At 44.2% G+C, this 19,365-nt stretch overlaps 1 protein-coding gene across 1 annotated transcript in view; it reads right to left on the bottom strand.

The window, feature by feature from the left end:
- ryr2a (ryanodine receptor 2a (cardiac)) overlaps nucleotides 1-19,365 on the bottom strand; it is a gene marked incomplete at its 5' end in the record, with an annotated part of 278,974 nt that overhangs the window by 128,948 nt on the left and 130,661 nt on the right. The window contains 7 exons of the mRNA XM_084078200.1: nucleotides 383-466; nucleotides 3,260-3,363; nucleotides 4,812-4,916; nucleotides 5,647-5,863; nucleotides 6,451-6,643; nucleotides 13,945-14,186; nucleotides 14,795-14,928. Coding sequence (XP_083934326.1) covers nucleotides 383-466; nucleotides 3,260-3,363; nucleotides 4,812-4,916; nucleotides 5,647-5,863; nucleotides 6,451-6,643; nucleotides 13,945-14,186; nucleotides 14,795-14,928 — 1,079 coding nt within the window. The remainder of the gene's footprint in view (nucleotides 1-382; nucleotides 467-3,259; nucleotides 3,364-4,811; nucleotides 4,917-5,646; nucleotides 5,864-6,450; nucleotides 6,644-13,944; nucleotides 14,187-14,794; nucleotides 14,929-19,365) is intronic.

The raw sequence follows: 19,365 nt of genomic DNA on the forward strand, positions 1-19,365 counted from the left end.
GACCCAGTCCAAGATTAACCTACAAACCAGGGATACATTCACATACAGTATATTCTTAGACATAGTCCACACGTACACAGGTATCTTAGAAAACTGAGGTTTTTCTTACCCCTCCATTAAAAAAAAGAACAGTTATAAAAGTCCACTTTAAAATGCAAAAAACAGTTTCTCACTTAAAATGTTTTAAAGAATGCGATTTAATTAGCATGTTGTTTATAAATACAAATGCTAGGTTCATTATTTACCATAGTTGTTTATTGACTAGACTACTCTGCTCATTCCGATCTCACACTTGTCGCCTGCTAAATGCCTTCATTGTAATTGTAACTTGTGAGCGTTGGAAAACATAAAAATACGTCTGATGTTTGTTGAGGTGACTTACGTTGAGGCAAGTTTCATGCTCTTAACCTTCTGAACAGCATGTTCATCAGCTAGTCCAACATGGCAACCGAGGGCCAGTAGAGTCCTGAAAGACACACACACACACACACACACACACACACACACACACACACACACACACACACACACACACACACACACACACACACACACACACACACACACACACACACACACACACACACACACACACACACACACACACACACACACACAGATGAAAAAGGTCAGTTAATCAAGCAGGATGAGTGTTGGGTGTATGAGATGGTATTAAATCAATGTTTTTAAATGGTCCCGCTAGAACACACTCAATGAGTTAAAATCAATATATGATGTAAAAGAAAATAAACACAAACCAAACAGACGCCTAATGGACAGTTCCATCCTGCAAGCTCGTTAGACGCCCGAGCCTTTTAATTGCATCCCAACCAGGAGTCACTGAGACTCAAGTCAGTTATATTTACATTCTGTAGCAAACTGTCACATTCTCAGTGTTCATTTATGGGTCTATTTGGTTACATTTGCACTCTCTTCGGAGTTAAAAGAACACCAAGGATTTTACTGTGCACAATAGCAGGCCTACAAGCTCAAAACGCGTCGCGGAATACGACGTGTAGTGAGCTTGTAGGTCTGTTCTTTTCTGTGTTTTGCTCTGTCTTTCTCTGTCTCTCTCCATCTCTCTCCCTTGCTAGAGATGCATGTCATAAACCAGATGTATTTCAGGGCATCTCGGTGGGGTAGACGTAAAACGCTGCAACGAAATCGATTGGCCGTGTCCGCACGCGCGGGGACGCCAGCAAGGGATCATGTCCTAATTCGCTGCTCTAGCGACCCTTGTTGTTCGGTCAGGGCACCTAGCTGTTCAGCAGGGACCTAGGGGAAGTGGCAGGAACCTCCACACAAGCGCTGCTCTCCTGGTGAAACCCCTCGCTGTTGGGTGAAGAGAAGCGGCTGGTGACTCCATGTGTTTCAGAGGTGGCTGTCGATACCCTCCCCAGGACAACACTCTGTGAGTGTGCGTGCGTGCGTGCGTGCGTGCGTGCGTGCGTGCGTGCGTGCGTGCGTGCGTGCATCTGAGCGGGGGAGAGGGGGGTGGCAGGGATAGGGAGCACAATACATAATGGATAATCAGCAACCCATCATGTAAGTAAGTAGCCTTGGAAACCAACGGTATCAGAGCTATGTGGCCCCATAGGCCAGGAGCCTATCTCCTGTTTTTGTACAAGTGCATCCACTGGACATGACACTAGTATGTCGCCGGGGCCGGGACTTACCACTAAATCCAACCCTTGATGCTGAGTGCCAAGCATGGAGGCAGCGGGTACCATTTTCATAGTCTTTGGGATGACTCGGTTCGGGGATTGAAACCCCGACCTCCCAGTCTCTGGGCGGACACTCTAACCACAAGGCCACTATGCTGGTAAACTCATCATGTACCCATGACATAAACAGGCTGCCACCTGGTGCTGCTCTAACGATGCCATCGACCTTATGCATGACCATACGGTCCCCATGAGGTCTCATGACATCAGAGCAGGAGGTGTCCATGAAGGGAGCTGACCTCTCAGTCGTCACCTTGGGCCAACATTCGGCACAAATAGCAGTTCTAAAAGTTGGTAGATTGGCTATTTTCGACAAAGAGATACTGTATGGTTTAGAGCCCTGCACGGGACCGTTTCCTTAGGATTTCAGCAATTCTAAATTGCGTTCTCCTCTGCATTTGACCATAACATTAATGTATTCGTATCAAGTTAAAGTAAAGCACGGCCACACATGCTTCAGGTGTGCAACATCTGGTTTATTGTGGGACGATGCAGGATTGTTTTCCTGACCGGCGGGTGGGACCAGCCATTCCTGCCCACGGAATCGCAATCCCAATGCATGGCTATAATATGGTGTAGAGCAGGCAACTTTGATGATGAGAGGGGCACTATATTTCCACACTCACTCCAGAGGGCCACGTTGCATATACTGTACTGTCGGGCAGACACCTCTTATCTCCGTATTTTAACTTTTTTCATAAATGAATGCCGTACTTCACCATTCTATGTCACCCAATTTTTTTTGTTGCTGTTTTTGAATTAGAATCTTGAATAGTAACATTTTTATTTAATTTCAAATGTTTTTTGTTATACTTATGTTAACTTTATGAACTTAAATACAAATACATTGGACATAAAAAAGACAATAACATTCTAATACTAGTCATTACGCTACTAATATATACTGAAGTAATTAAAGCGGGTCATGTTTAGAATTGTAACAGCTTGAAATAATATATCAGTATTAACCTGCGGGCTGCATTAATTGAAGGTGGGGCCGTCAGTTGCCCATGTATGGTGTAGAGGGAAAAGGGGAACGGACCAAGCATATAGCCCTGGGGGACCACAGTTAAATAAGTACAAGTACATAGGGTTGAGGTGGTTAAATAAAGACTTCAGTGGTAAATGTGTGAATGATAAACATGATGCACAAAAAGAGAGCTGAGCCAGAAGGCAACATTCTCGATATACCAGCCAATCTTTGTTTTCCGGGTCATGACCGAAAGAACGAGATCACAGATACAGGCAGCATCTCTCTTAGGGACAGGGTGAGGAGTTCAGTCACCCTGGAGAGACTCAGAGTAGAGCTGCTGCTCCTTTACATGGAAAGGTCATGGAGGCCAAGGGTCAGACCAAGGGCCAGATAAGAGGATTAATACGTTGGCATTAGACCAGGAAAGTCTGGGATTCTCTGCTGGAACTGTTAACCCCGCGACCCAACTCCAGATAAGTGGATGAAGATGGATGGATGGATGGATGGATGAATGGATGAATGTGATGCGTTTAGTTTGTGTTGGTGTAACAGCAAGGCCTACTTGAGCGTCTCCAGGGACATCTGGAGGTTGTAGCTGCGTTCTTGCTCGGGAAGCTTGGAAAACTCCACCAGGCACGGATGCTGCCGCTTATTGTCGTCTCGCACCTGAAATGTAAGCACATACAGTCAGTATGTACCCACACACACACACACACAAACTCACGTACAAGCAGCGGTTATTGTCCCTGCATACATGCAGGGAGAAGATAGCTATACAGTAATATCCTCAGTGTTCATTTTATTTCAGAGTGTACAATTTTACTGCGTATTAGGAGGTAGCTGTTCTATTGGGTAGCTAAATCAAATGGAAAGGGAGTATTTTTCTGGTTTCCCGGAGGAGGGCAAATAGCTTACCCAGCTGATGGCTGCTCAGACGGCTTTAAAGGATCTACACCATGAATTTAAAAAAATGTAATATCTAATATCATATTGTTTATGTCCCTCAAACGTTTTTCAAAAGGTTTGAGCCTAAATCAAGCCTCAGATATACTCATTCCAATTACGGTAACTTCTCTCTGGCTTATAAAGCACTTTCACCTGCAAGCACGGGGCGCTATTGAGCCAGTTTGTATGCATTTTATCTCCTGGTTCTGTGTGGAAAAAGTTAAAAAAAAAAAAAAAAAATGGAACTGAAAAAACGGGAGGGATTGTACCAGTCTGTTGTGAGACCAATTTACAGAAAACCCCAGATATGCTGTGAAAGCCTGAGTGTTCAAACTGGGGTATTTTTGGGGATAGAAGAGAGGTAGGGGTGACCAAAAACACACAAAAAAGAAGGAAAAGTTAAAATTCATGGTGTAGTCCCCTTAAAGGAGGAGTTCACCCAAAAAATGACTTATTTTCGATCAATTGCACACGCTATGAAGCCTTGAATCCATGGATTATTTTTTGTTTTTGTCGCATTCCTAAGCTAATAATTTGATTCCCGTCTGCTACCGGCTAATGTATCCGGTAGGAGACACAAAGTAGATTATTTGTGTCTCCTACCGGAAATACACACGGTCATCAAATTATTGTCTTGGGAATGCCACAAAAACAAAAATAAATCCATGAAATCAAGGCTTCATGGGGTGTGTAATTGATAGAAAATAAGTATTTTTTTGGGTGAACTCCTCCTTTAAAGGGATAGTTCACCCCCCCCCCCCCCCCCCCCCCCCCCGTAAAAACGTATTTTCTATCAATTACACACCCCATGAAGCCTTGAATTCATGGAAAGTTTGTCGCATTCCTAGGCCAATAATTTGATGATCGGTGGAGTCTCCAGTAGGAGACTCAATGGACTCTTTGAGTCTCCACCAGTCATCAAATTATTGGCTCAGGGATGCGACAAAAAACAAAAAAAAACTCCATGAATTCAAGCCTCAAAGCCTCATTTTTTGGGTGAACTACTTTGATGAGGGCATGGAGACTGGGCTTGTAGACTGGGCAAGCCAGGGGTCGAACCGGCTACCTCCTGATTCCCAGATGGCCTCTCTACCCACTCCGCTATGCCTGCCCCCATTAATACCACCCATACTGATGCAACTGTTTAACGATAAATGTAAGTTACTCACGGCTCCATAGGTCCAGCCCAGTTCGATCTTGTTCATCACCCACAGTTCGTGTATATTTTCTGCGAGCTTCTCACGGATCCTCTCAAGGTGGGGTGGTAACACAATCTATACATACACAAACACACAAAAATACACATGTACATACAGCACCACCAAAATAGGCACAATAGGCCCTGTGTATAACTGTAGTTCCCTTTTCCAGAAGGTAGCGGACCCGTTTCTTGTTCCGGGTGAGATTCTGATTGTTTAATTTGCTTGGCCAAGGACAAATAGGAAAGCAAGAAACGCCAACTCCAGTTTATTTCCCGTATCTGCGTGACGTACTGTACTGTAGGTGGCCGCCTCTTTATGAAACCGGCCGTAGGTTGGAGTCTATTAATTCCAATGGGAGTGAGAACGTGAACACTGAACTAAATATTGGATCCAATCGCCACAAGCCACAGAATGTTCCCAACATTCTGACACTAAAATAGCTTTTTTCAGAGAGACAAATCAGACGAAAATCGTATTCGTTATCAACCTTTTTCTGTCCCACCAACACACTCTCACAAGATCTAGCGACAGTAAACATAGAACGTTTGCGAGATCTGCCGTCAGACTGTGCCCACTGAGGAGACCGTTATGCCATTTGTGTAAAAAATTGCTAAAATTGGGATGGCGGATCTACCTAAATATCGTCCATCTTTTGGCTTGGCTCAGCAGTAGATTTGAACCGGAAACACATAATGAAGGTGTCGCGTGTTTCCAGTTCAAATCTGCTGCTAAGCCAATCAAACAAAGCTTTAGGGGAAACTGACCCAGAATCTATTGCTTCTATGTGCATGTATGTGATTACCTGGCTGGTATCTACTGGGACAGGTGTGAAGGCAGCCTGTGACAGAGTGATCATAGGTCCCAGCAGGTCTCTGGTTCCGGTGTGATCAAGTTTGTACTCCTGGCTGTGCTCCACCCTCAGCTTCTCTCTGGGCAGCACCGCCTCATAACAGGGGGCGTAGCCGGGTGGAGGGAGGAACTTGAACTCCCCGTGACGACCCCCCAGCAAGAAACGCACTCTGAGAGCAGAGGAGAGGAGAGACACAAGATCATATCACAAGCAGACGGACAAAAAAATAACGAGAAGAGAACGCATGCCTGCATTGTAAGTTGTAAATGATGAATTGTAATTTAAATAGAACAGAAGCTATACTGTAAACCAGAGCTTCTCAAACTTCTTCATTTCAAGGATCCCTAATTTACTATGCATTATAGGCCATGGACCCCCATAACTCTGAGAGCGAACAAATGGAACCAAATGGACCCGTAAGGGTCCATTTGGTTCCATTTGTACACTCTTGGAGTTACCCGTCATTTAGCTGGGGACCCCCTGGAACTCTCTCAAGGTTCCATTTGTACACTCTTGGAGTTACCAGTCATTTAGCTGGGGACCCCCTGGAACTCCCTCAAGGTTCCATTTGTACACTCTTAGAGTTACCAGTCATTTAGCTGGGGACCCCCTGGAACTCCCTCAAGGACCCCTGGGGGTCCCTGGTCCGCACTTTTAGAACCGCTGCTGTAAACATCCTATGGCTTTTAAAGTTCTGGTATGTTTTATGTTGTCATTTAAAACGGCAGTACAATACAACAGCTACGGGACACTCACTTGACCCCTGCAGAGAAGCTCGCCACGGGGAAGAACAGGCCGTCAGAGTTGAAGTTCTCGAACATGCCCTGAACCGGCTGGCCGTTGATCCTGAAGGAGATGCTGGGAGCGCTCAGGTCCAGACAACAGCTCACCACGTCCTCCACCTTCAACAGGTGCTGATTGGGAGAGCTGACCGTCCGCGCTACGCAGCCTGCAGAGGACAATTCAGGCTATTTTCATTTCATTCAGGAATGGAAATATAGTTACAGGTGTTTTTTATGTGCTCACACACGCACGTGTTCGCACACACGTCGCACACACGTACGCACGCACGCACACACACGCACACACGCACACAATCTCAGGATAACAGATCCATATTTCTCCCAGCCAGAGTGCAATTATGCTCAGCTAAGTGGCGTATTATGGTAGAGACAGAATAGCTGTCACCGGCCAAAGCCAGGTTGTTGGTTATGAGTATTCTTTAACAGTATGGTAAATAGTTTAGAGAGACAGAGAGGGTGAAAGAATATAGAAAGACATACTCTAGATAGCACAAAAAACAAGATGAGGATATATACTATAGATAAAAATAAAGTTAGGAGAGAGACAGAGGAGAGAGCTAGAGCAGGGGCTGAAGGGAGAGAGAACTGACGGTTAAAGAGAGAAATAGACGTATTAAAGACAACATACTGTCTCACACGCACGCACGATATGGATATGGATTGCATACAGTCACTACATCGGTATTCGCGACAATGGTGAGTAACATTGTTTATAAGAAAACTAACGTCACAGAAAATAATCATTATTTGACATGCGGTCGGTGCTAATCTATAAATAAGATGATATAATTAATGTGGTTGGATGGCGGATGGACAATGCATGTGTACATGCGGATTTGGGTGACGAAAAAGCACATCCGTGCATCTCTAGTGAGCACTCACTCACACAGCAGCAGAGAAAGGGCAAGTTAAGAACGAGACAGGGGGAATTTCCCAAACGGTGAAAGGACAGAGACAGGGAAAGGAAAATATACCATACAGTGTTGGGATAGTTACTAAAACATAGTAATATGTTACTTATTACATATTACTTGTTTAAAAAGTAATGTAGTTACTTTACTTATTACTCCCTGCCAAAAGTACCTAGTTACTTATTACTTTAGTTACTTTTTTTTTCTCGCCCCCAGTAATTTGCATCTTTTCTCCCCAAAAGTCTGACTTTGCATTTTCAACATTAGCAGTTGTTTTTTTTCTCTTTTCTGCAGCCTACATTGTAAAATCCTCATTGTACACTCATTTGAATTATATTAACACTAAGACTTTTACAGTGTATGAATTCATAACTTACAGACTAAATGAAAACCATTTGACGACTATGAATTGAATACTAAGGACCTCAATGGAAACAAGTATTTTAAATGTATTTAATGTATTTTTTGCCTAATAAAATATTCAAATTCAAACACCTGGGCTCAAACAGATAATGACTCATCATGAGACACAATCTGCGTCAGACAGAAAACAGACGTCAAACAGTCAGTGACCTATAGTATATATATATATTGAAAATAGCCGACCTACAAGCTTGCGGCGCATCTTCATCGGTTAACAAGTCGCTTATAATAAGCAGACATGGCAACACTGTTTGTTCCGGTTTAAGGGCGGCCCGCCCTTCCGCAGCTGATTATAATTCACACAGACAAGTGCGCAACGTTTCCGTATCCGCTCTAGACCGGATCAGCAAGCAGCCTGCATAGCAACTCGATCCCAACCAGTCTATCATTATATCAATGGACCAAAAACAACACAGGATCAAATAAACACACTCAAACCCAGAGTACCACCGAGGCTCGTGAAAAAAAGTAATAAGTTACTTTTTGAAAAAAAGTAAAGGTAATATTATTACTCAAAACGTGAAAGTAATTAGTTACGTTACTAGTTACTGGGAAAAGGTAATAATATTACTTTAAGTTACATATTACTTTAGTTACTTCCCAACACTGATACCATATAACATGGCGGTGAACAATTGTGACAGTTACTGCCACAATTGTCAAAAAAACTGTATATTTAAGTGTTTAAAAAGCTGAATTTCACATCGAGCAGCTCATGAAAAAAATACTGGCTTTAACTTCACTGTCACTGTCCACTTGCACCTCCCACCCCATCCCTAGTCTGACAGTCACCAAAGCACTCTCCCCCTGCATGTCTCCTTTGCCAAAATGGAAAAAGCTAACTTTTTAAACAATTCTATCAGTAAACTCTGCATCACAACAACAATGCTGGTGTAACCAAGCTGAACCCCCCCCCCCCCCAGCTTTTTACATAATATCAAGCAGTTCCACATTCTCTTTGGCTACTTTCACATTTCCTGCTTGTTGAGGTGCATGTCAATGTACCTCAACAAGCATCCGATGATAGGTAAGGAGTCGAGTTGAGTCCATTCCTATTTGTCTGTTTGTCTGTGAAGCTTTCAGCAAAACTCATATCCTCGCACATTTAGATCGGGTGGTTTAGAGCAGTGGTTCTCAGCCTTTTCTGGATCAGGGCCCACTTGAAAATCTTCAAAGTGTTCGCTGACCACTTAGCGCAGCTGCGTTTAATTATCAATCAATCAATAGTGCTGCGGCCTGGATCAGTGGAAGTAACATAATGCACTTCATAATGCACAATGAAAACACATTTTCAAGGTTTTACAGACAAAAATACCATGACTTTTTCGTAGTGTTTTGCCAATTATTTGGGGACCCACTTGCAAATACTCTCATGGCCTACCAGTGGACCCCGGACCCACAGGTTGAATCGCTAGAATCGCTGGAATCGCTGGTCTAGAGAAATAATGTCTTTTTAGAACTCATCTAAATCTTAGATGAGTTCAAAACTGAAAAAGTACCACAATCATGTCACATGCATCTTTAATCCATTCAATTCGGGAACGCATCTGTGTCATTTTAGATTTTAGCTACAACCATTATTTTATACTTTGGCTATTCAAAAATAGCAGATATACAAGCTAATAGCATAGCACGGCACCGAGTGCCGAGATATGAGCTTGTAGATTTTTTTTATCTTTAAAATTGGTGCAAATCTTTGAATATATATATTTTTAAAGCAAATATTTGTAGCTTAAATCTTTGCTTCTGAGGGGTCTCTGGAACTAAATATTTTGAGATGGGGGTCGGCGGCCAAAAACATATAATTTTGACATGAGAAAGTTTGAGCACCAGTGACAACATACGTTTTTCAGAAACCTGCTAGGATTTAGAAGTCATTTGTAGATGTGTTCCCGGATTGAATGGTTTAAGTGAAAGAAGAGAGGAGAGAATTATAAGACAGAGAATATTCTAACAGGTAGCTAAGCACGTCCGCCCTGCCCCTCTCTCTGTCTTTCTAAATGACACTCCAGAGGACCATTAGCTCCTAGTGCCTACATAGGATTGACTTTCACACACAATTAACCCCCCTCCTTCCTTCCACGAGCCCCCTCTAGTTCATCCATCCATCCATCCCTCTCTCCCTAATTCATCTCATGCTCCCTTCCTCTCACCCTCTTCCACACCATCCTCCTAACAATTTACAATTTGGCCATTTAGTGCAGTAGTTCTCAAGTAAATGGGAACTACTGCACTATGGGTCGCAAGTAAATATCATTTATTTTCCCGTTTCCTACTATTTTTACATCATTATTCGAAAAAAATCACCATGTTTCAACATAAATTAAAAATTGATAAAATCTAAGACATTCTTATTAATGTAAAACACTTTTAAGAAGTTGTGAAAACCAGCACATTAGCTATCGTCACGGTCGGACAAAAACCTTGTATCTCCACATTTAATCGTTTTATGTTTCCCCATAAAGTAATGCACTATACTTTATACTTATAAGTAGCAAAATAGCAGATCTACAAGCGCAGGTTGAATTTTTCACTATTTCAGATTATTTTTTTGCATTTTTTAAAAGTTACATTTTTGCGTGGTGCCAACCACTCCTATATCTGACTTTGTCCATGTGTCCGTCCGTATGTATGTGTATGTATGTCCAATAAACAAACATTGGTGACAACATCAATACGGGGGGGCTCATCAAAGGCACCACTCTCTTCACACAGGGTGTGATTTTTTTTTAATGTTTGAACATTTCCGCCTAGAATGACATGCCCAAAATAGGGACATCGCGTTGAAAGTGGATAAGTGTGTCTGTGGATTTTATAATTATTTAACAGAGGAAAAGTATTAACAACAAGCTTGTGACTAAAATAACTACATTGAGTCCATTTGAACACAGGTTATTTATGTTTCTATAACTATACTTGTGAGGACATCAACCCTTTTTTTGGTTTCAGTTATTTTGCCATTTTTAGCGGTGCCAACCGCTCTACACTTGACTTTGTCCGTATGTCCGTCCGTCCGTATGAGCCCGGGATGAGCACGGCAAAGAAGAAACACATACAACTTGGAGATTGCCTATGCCATCTCTCCTCTCATTGGCCACACGTGCCACTGGTTATCAAAGAGGGGTCCAGGGACCCCCAGCGTATGTTATGTCCGTCCGCCCGTTTAAGCACGGGATGAGCACGGGATTTTAAACAGCTATAACTCCAGTTTGCAGCATGCCACCAAGTCCAAATATGGTATGTGGACTTAGACCACCAATAGGGACGAGCATGAATTGCTGAAGCCCCGCCCCCTCTGTCCAGGGACCCCCAGCGTATGTTATGTCTGTCCGGCCGTTTAAGCACGGGATGAGCACGGGATTTTAAACAGCTATAACTCCAGTTTGCAGCATGCCACCAAGTCCAAATTTGGTATGTGGCCTTAGACCACCAATAGGGACGAGCATAAATTGCTGAAGCCCCGCCCCCTTCTGTCTTCCCATTGGCTGGCCTTTAAACAGCCATAACTCAAGTTCGCAGCATGCTAGGGAGTACAAATTTTGTACATGGACTAAAACCACCAATGGGGACGAACTGTAATTACTTAAGCCCCGCCCCCTCTGTCTGCCCATTGGCTGGGCTTTAAACAGCCATCATTCCAGTTTGCAGCATGCTACCAAGTTAAAATTTGGTAAGTGGACTCAGACCACCAATAGGGACGAACTGAAATGAGTTAAGCCCTGCCCCAAAGGCACCGCTTCCTTCACACAGGGTGTGATTTTTAACAGTAAGGCTAAAGCCCCAAAAATGCCAATCTACAATCTACCGCCAGCGCCCAAGTATAAATCAGGCATAATTCTAACCCACAACTCTAAACCTAACCTCTAAATGTCTAACTCTAACCCTAACCACAACCTGTATCTCTAAAAATCGTTTTATAATGATAAAACAACCATTTCTCATGTGAGGACCAGGAAAATGGTCCATTTGGTCCTCACAAGTGTAATAATACAGGCACACACACACACGCACACGCGCGCGCACGCATATACGCCAGGGGCCGGGGGCAACATCAGACGCCACGGCGTCCTGAGCAGCTGCTTCCTCTGGGGTGCGTTTGTTAATAGGCAGACATGTTTAACATTTCATGGGGTTCCTGTGGAGAGTAATGCCTAAATTTAAGCTCCGTCGTATGACGGTGTCACGCGCCGAAAATAGCTGATCTGCAAGCTCGCAATGTGTCGCGGATGCGACGTGTTGTAAGCTTGTAGATCTGCTACTGTACTTCCGGCGGATCACACCATCGCACGGCAAAGTATAAATTAGCCATTATACTAATGGAGTCTGTATGGGGGTCCTTCAGCAGAACTTTGCTATGGATGCCAGAATAGATCACAGGGGGAACATGTGCAGCTTTTCCTGAAGCTAAATGTGCATTACCGTTGACAGCAGAGCACCAGAGAGACAAAGAGAAAGTGTGTGTGTGTGTGTGTGTGTGTGTGTGTGTGTGTGTGTGTGTGTGTGTGTGTGTGTGTGTGTGTGTGTGTGTGTGTGTGTGTGTGTGTAAAAAAAAAATATATATATATATATATATATATAGTCAGCCCACTCATACCTTAGCTCTCATAGAGAGGATTAGCGAGGGATGCTGTGTTTCAGAAGATAAGCCTATATACGGACTAAACTAACTGCTGAGCTACGAACAGTAGCTTTTATTTTGTAAGACAGTATGTAGGGTGCATGAGTTATGTCACCGTCAGTTTGTCTCTGTCATTCTTTCTCTCTCTCCTCCTCTCTCTAACTATTAAAACATGCATGCACGCACGCACGCAAGCACGCGTGCACGCGCGCACGCGCAAGCAGTAGCACGCACGCACACTGTACACGCACACGCACACGCACACACACTCCGATTAATGTCTTATTGTAAGACCTTGAGCTCACAGTTGGCTCTGGACTTCTTTATAAGTGTCATATTCAGCTGTGTGGTGATTATATGAACTGTGATATAGTACACCTGCCTATTCCTTTCTCATACACGGCTACAGTACAATGCCTGCCCATTCCTCCCTCTCTCCCTCTCTCTCTCTCTCTCCCCCCATCTTTATCACACAGTATGCTACAGTATAAAGCCTGCCACTCTAAAGTCAATAAATCTGACAGTTGAATTGTGTTGAATGCGACTCACTCCATTTGCTGTGTGCGATATCTTTTGGCCTCACAACTTAGAGCTAACGGCTAGAGGCCACCAGCAGATAAGTCTCACACACACCGCCAGTACTGTACAGTGTATGCTTTCTCCTGCTGTGGAGCTGTCACTTGCTCCCCATCTCTCTCTCTCTCTCACTCACAACCTCATTCACACATGTATCCAGTAATAATATTACTGGCTTTTTGGGTAGGTTTGGACTTTGGAGTGAAACATATTATGTTTCACTCCAAAGTCCAAACCTACCCAAAAAGTGCCACGTACACGCGCTTGTTCACTTAAGGCGTGCAAACCTGGCCAATACGGGACTTCTTCGCGTGTGCGAGAGGAGCGTCCGTGCGCGGTCAGTGAGAACGGCTGCCATTCATTAACATTAACAGAAAAGCAGCGTCCGTGTGCTTGTAGGTCCTGTGGGTTTTGTGTGTTACTCAGTAATTCTGAGCTCCCTTTCTCTCTCTCTCTCTCTCTCTCTCTCTCTCTCTCTCATTCTTCCTCTGCTCACACACACACACACACACACACACACACACGCACGCACGCACGCACGCACGCACGCACGCACGCACGCACGCACGCACGCACGCACGCACGCATTCACAAACGCACCAACACACGCGTGTGCACACACACACTCTGCAACTAGGGTTGGGATCCTTTAGGATGTTAACTATCGCGGTTCCTTATAGCGACTCTCTCTCAACAGTCTGATTCCTTAACGTTTCCATTTAACGATTTACCTGTTTAACCTTACAGGCCTGTAGTTATGGTGGTCCTTCAAATTAAAAATGTTGAGAACCGCCGGTATTGTAATTGTATAGCAGACGTTAAGTCCACTGGAACCGGTTCCGGAAACGGTTCGTACGGTTCCTCAATGTTGGATCCCAACCCTACCGGGCTGCAACCCCACCGCCCTGCCCCTCCTCACCAGACCACAGGTGGAGTCCGTCAAAGCCGTAGGAGTACAGGTCGTCTCCGACCCCGTTGCCGCCCCAGCCCTCGCCGCCTCCAGGGTAGGGGGCGTAGCCATCCGTGTTGGCCCAGCCCACCCTCAGGTGGGTGGCCTCGGCGGTGATGAACGGCGTTGCCTGGTCCACGATGAGCTCATAGTACCACTTCCTGTACTGGGCGGAGCCATCGCTGACACCCAGGAAGATGTTGGGACGCATGCTGTACAGGGAGAGGGAGAGAGAGAGAGAGAGAGAGAGAGAGAGAGAGAGAGAGAGAGAGAGAGAGAGAGAGAGAGAGAGAGAGAGAGGGATAAAAGTAATGGGAAGGACGTACAGTACTTGTGTCTTGTGTTTATGGTGAATTAATTACGTTTTTTGCTAATAGGGCAGCAAACTATTGATTATGTTCTTACTTTTTCGAGTAATTGAATAATGAAGAAACGTTTTTTATATATTTCTTTTATATATCAACAAACCAACGCTTAAAAATTTGAATTTCGAAACATTTTTCAGTAAAACTATAATCTTATTAGAATAACATTTTTTTTTGCACCCCTGTATGTTAATGTTGCACTCATTTTACATCACTGTCTGTAAGTGTGAGGGTGAGATAAGCAATGCAGATGAATGGACAGCATTTATTGCATAACAAGTAAAGTCTTCAGTAGTGTGTGTAGGGTCAGTAGGGTGTGTTGGTGTGTGTGTGTGTGTGTGTGTGTGTGTGTGTGTGTGTGTGTGTGTGTGTGTGTGTGTGTGTGTGTGTGCGTGCGTGCGTGCGTGCGTGCGTGCGTGCGTGCGTGCGTGCGTGCGTGCGTGCGTGCACTGTACCTGCTGACATGGTTGACCAGTCGGGTCTGTAGTAACAGATCCCTGCCAGGCAGTAGGTTGTCACAGATCAGGTGCTGGTTTGAGCGTACCGCTACCCCATGGCACACACACAGAGAACACAGCACGTCTAATACCTGGAGAGCACACACACAGTCACACAGTCACACACACACACACACACACACAATATAATACAAACTAGAAAGGGGTGCTCTGCGGAGCACGTATCTCCTACCCAGAGCCCCAGGTCCACGAGTAGCACTGCGTTGCATCATCAATGTCATAAATGTGATGTTTGTCTTTTCTGGAGAGGCACAATATTCATGGATTATATTGTAGCTAGTTGGTTAGTTTAAACATAAAGACAGGAAACGGGATTCGAACACACACCCCTTTTTTTTGCAGAGGATGGGGAGGAGGATAGAAGTGTTAGCATCGTACTAATGTCCTTTGTTGGGTGTCAGTGTGATTGTTCCCTTCTTGTTGATAGACTCTGGCCACTCCTAAAACCCAGTCAGTCTTATGGATTTTTTTTTGTACTTTTGTTATCAATGAATGATTCAATGATCTTTTTTTTTTTTGCATTGTTTGTTTTTTTACCACTTGGGCGGTCACACTAATGGTAACTCTTGCCTGCCATTCCAGGCACCAGAATGGGCCCACTGACTCGGGACGGTGGCCCTTGGCTGTTGGGGTTGCAGGTCTCAGGGCCCGTCCCCCTCCTGACAGTCACCATTGTCTTGCAATCGGCCTTTCAGTGGGGTTTTCATCTGGGCCTGAGCCTGATACGCTGCGGAACAATAACCAGCTGGCCCGTCTCTGTTCCCACCAGAACCATATGCCAGGAGGTGTGGTGGGTCGAGGAGCAGTGTTGCCATGTCCACTTATTATAAGCGACTTTGAGCTTCTTTTTAAATATGCGACACGTTGTGAGCTTGAAGATCGGCTGTTTTCAAATAGCTGCTTCTTTTGGGCTTGTTTTTCTAGACCTGGTTGCTTGTTTCTCTCACAGAATCTGGCAACACTGTCGAGGAGGCAGCTGGAAGGTGTTCAGTAGTCGGACAGCCAACTGAGGTGCAGCGGTGGTTCAACGTTTCTGGGTTAGTGCAGCACTGACCGTAACAAGTTACAACTTACAGAACAGCTCCAGAGGTTTGTCATGTTTCTTCGTCCAGGTTCTTTACACTGTAAAGTTTACAATTCATTTGTGTACATTTGGTATTTGACCTGATGACCACAGTTGGAGGTCAGACACAAAAGGCAGGACTTCAGGGCCTTGATCTTGGTCTCACTACAAACGTCACAGTCCACTTCAACTGGTTCGGCACGCGGCTTCTTCTGTGTCTTCCTGAACTGATCGGCCATCTCAGAAACCAAAGTATTGACAAAGACTTCTGGTCTGTTATAGAATCGTTTTGCACAGAGTGGACATTGCCACACCTTAGTATCCCAGTAATGGGAGATACAGGTTCTGCAGTAGTTGTGTCCACATGGAGTGGTGATTGGATCGGTGAACACGTCCAGGCAGATAGAACAACATAGCTGCTCCTCGGCCAGGAGAATCATAGCCGATGCCATTGTCTACACACTGAGAACAGCGTGAAAGTCAAGTCAGTTTTATTTGTACAGACCCCTTAACAGACCACGCCACACTGACGTCACACAGGCGTGCAACATCCTCACTGAGGTTTGTGTCGAGTGCAGTATCCGTTTTCAGAGTACTTGGTGTCCAGTATAATGTCGTCAGTCATATATCACGTCCATCTATGACGTCAGTCATCTCCATATATGGGCAAACAGAGGACAGACACAGGCTACACAAGACAGAGATTTCTGGTATTAATAGACTGTAGATAGAAATTATGATTATCCTTTCCATAAATTACGCAAATCTCTGCATTTGCCAGCCCTGCTCTGTACAAATGGAATCAAATGGACCCTGTGTAGCATTTTAATAATGCAGCTACATTGATAATGTTGTGCTAATTTCGTCATTTTAGGGGCACAGCCACTTGGCCTTGGGTGTTGTCCATTTTTCGAGGGCACAAAGGCCAAATGCCAGGGCAGGAAGGCCATCAAAATAAAAGTTTTTTGTCCATTGAAAGAATTAATTGAATTTAAGGGTTAAGCTGCAGTGAAATAAATAAATAATCATATTTATTTATTTTGATATTGATCCATGCTCAGCCCTGCACATGGATAGCCTGGTAAACCCTCCCTCCGGAAATCTCATTTCCATTTGATTTCAGGAAGGAGTCTGGCATGAACGCCCATTCTTCCAGCGAAATCAGGACCTAACCGCGCCTATCAGCGTCGTCGCTCATCGTTCTGTGATTGACAGCTTACGTTGGCCAATCAGGTGGCGAGTTCGAGTGAGCCCGAATGAAGCCGAGTGCAACCTGAGTGCCACCGAAAAAAGACGAACGGCAGCCATTGTTGCTGTCCGAGTGCCATCACTTCTTAGTTTCGTTCTTAAAACGGTCTCAAACTTGTTTTTTGAGGCACGGAATTTACTATTAAGATATCGTTTGGATAGAATTTAGTTGTTTAACTTCATATATGTGGTCAATTAATCATGACAGAGCCTATTTAAAAATATAAATTCAGAGAACCGGGAGGGGCGGGCTGTGACACGCATGTATCCGCATAAGGCAACCTATTTTGGGCAGGGCCGTCTCAAAAGTCCCGCTGCGTCATATTAGTGACGGAGGTGGTAAAAATCCACTGCAATTGGCTGAAGGGGAAAAACGATCATTGGCTGAAGGGGTTGTCAGTCAACGGTATTACTCCCGCCCAACTCCAGCCCACAGCCAATATTGCAGAATGGGCGATCATGCCAGACTCCTTCCTGAAATCAAATGGAAATGAGATTTCCGGAGGGAGGGTTTACCAGGCTAGCACATGGAAGCTTTTCACAACTTTTGTAGGCAACTGTTTTGTTAGCTTTATTCTTATTCTGTTCAAGGCATTCACACCTGGGGCGATTACTGCATGGACCACAGTCCCTGACTGTTTTTCAAATCGGTCAACAACTATGTCATTTTTGTGAAATAATGGGCTTCATGCAGCAACATTCGGTTATATTCATCTTATTTGCTCATAATTTTCTAAGAGAAGTCAACTCCAGATGCACCACACATTCTAAAATGGGTATTTCACTTTAAAACACTTCCTGGGTCATTTTAACATCTACTCTTTTGTGTGCATCCCCCAGACAGTTTTTAAGTTGCTTGATTCAATATTTAGATATTTGATATTCATTTTGATCAGACACACCCCTTCCTATATAAACCCATTGTAACTTTAAACTCCATTTTAACCATGTTAGATTCACTGGAGAAAAAAAACACACACATGCTTGGTTCTGGTGACTGATGTTGTCCTTCTAATGCGTGAGGGGGGCCGTGTTCCAAGCACTCCAATCTATAGTATTAACACATCAGTGTTAAGAGTTGGATGCAGTCTGCTATGTTTCAGAGCATCAATGGGAAAGATGCTAATTTGTCACATATGGAGAAACATTTGTTTGATTGCTGCTCTCCCTCCAGTCTAAATCCTGTTATGTTATGAGCAATACTTGACAGTGTCTGGGCTTGTTACACATTGATTGGTCCAGAGAGACCCTGCAGATTTTGAGCAGAAAGCAGAATAGTTGAGCATAAAAGTCAGGGAACAGGGAAAGGCCGCCAGGTTTCTTTAAAGTGAGTCATCAGTCATTATAGGCTCTATGCACAGCAGCCATAGTGGAAAGAAGTAACACCTGTGAAGTAAGGAAGGGGCAAAGCCATATAAGGAGAGTTGCTTCACCTCCGTTCACTTCATCAGGTCAGTCTTCTACAGAGCCTTCTATTGGCGAATAGTGACAAAGCCCTGAACCGGAAGTTTACGGAATGCACTGGAGTCTATGAGCGTTTGTCACTATTTAGAGTTTACATGAACCACGTGACCGGCGCTGTTTCTGCCCCCTAGTTGACGTAACTCTCCAATAGAAGGCTCTGGGAAAGGGTCCTTACTTCCTTCACAGGTGTTACCAATGATTCTAATTAATGTTGTGTACATTCTGGTCAAACAGAGTGCTGATATAGAGACTATGCACATGCGTCACTTTTCCACCGGGACACGCCCCCCCCCTCATCTAGAATGAGCAAAACATTGAGCATCATGGAGCATTGGAGTTTGGATGGGCTCGTTGGAAATCACTCAACGGTCCTGCGTACCATCTGTTTCTAGATGTCACATAATGCAGGAGGCAGCAGGACGTTGTATTATTGAAAACAAGCGCTTCCAAACTCTGACACAATAATCACCTGCACGGAATGTATTGACAGAAACCCATAACATGTCTAAGGTGGATTTTTATGAAACACAAACTTTGCAAATAGAAAGAGGATAATTCAAGCTTTCCGTACAGCTGCCATGTTGGTGAGTTTAACGTTGTTTAATCAGATAGGACTTTTCTGTTTGGATGTATGGGCTGTCAAGGCCAGAAAGTATTTTTTTGCCACTCAGTAGGCGTTCCTGCATAACTTCCAGGTACGATGTTGTCATGTGCATATAGCCTCTATTGAGCA

The sequence above is a fragment of the Gymnoscopelus microlampas genome (assembly GCF_963454915.1).
Source record: "Gymnoscopelus microlampas genome assembly, chromosome: 14".
NCBI lineage: Eukaryota > Metazoa > Chordata > Actinopteri > Myctophiformes > Myctophidae > Gymnoscopelus > Gymnoscopelus microlampas.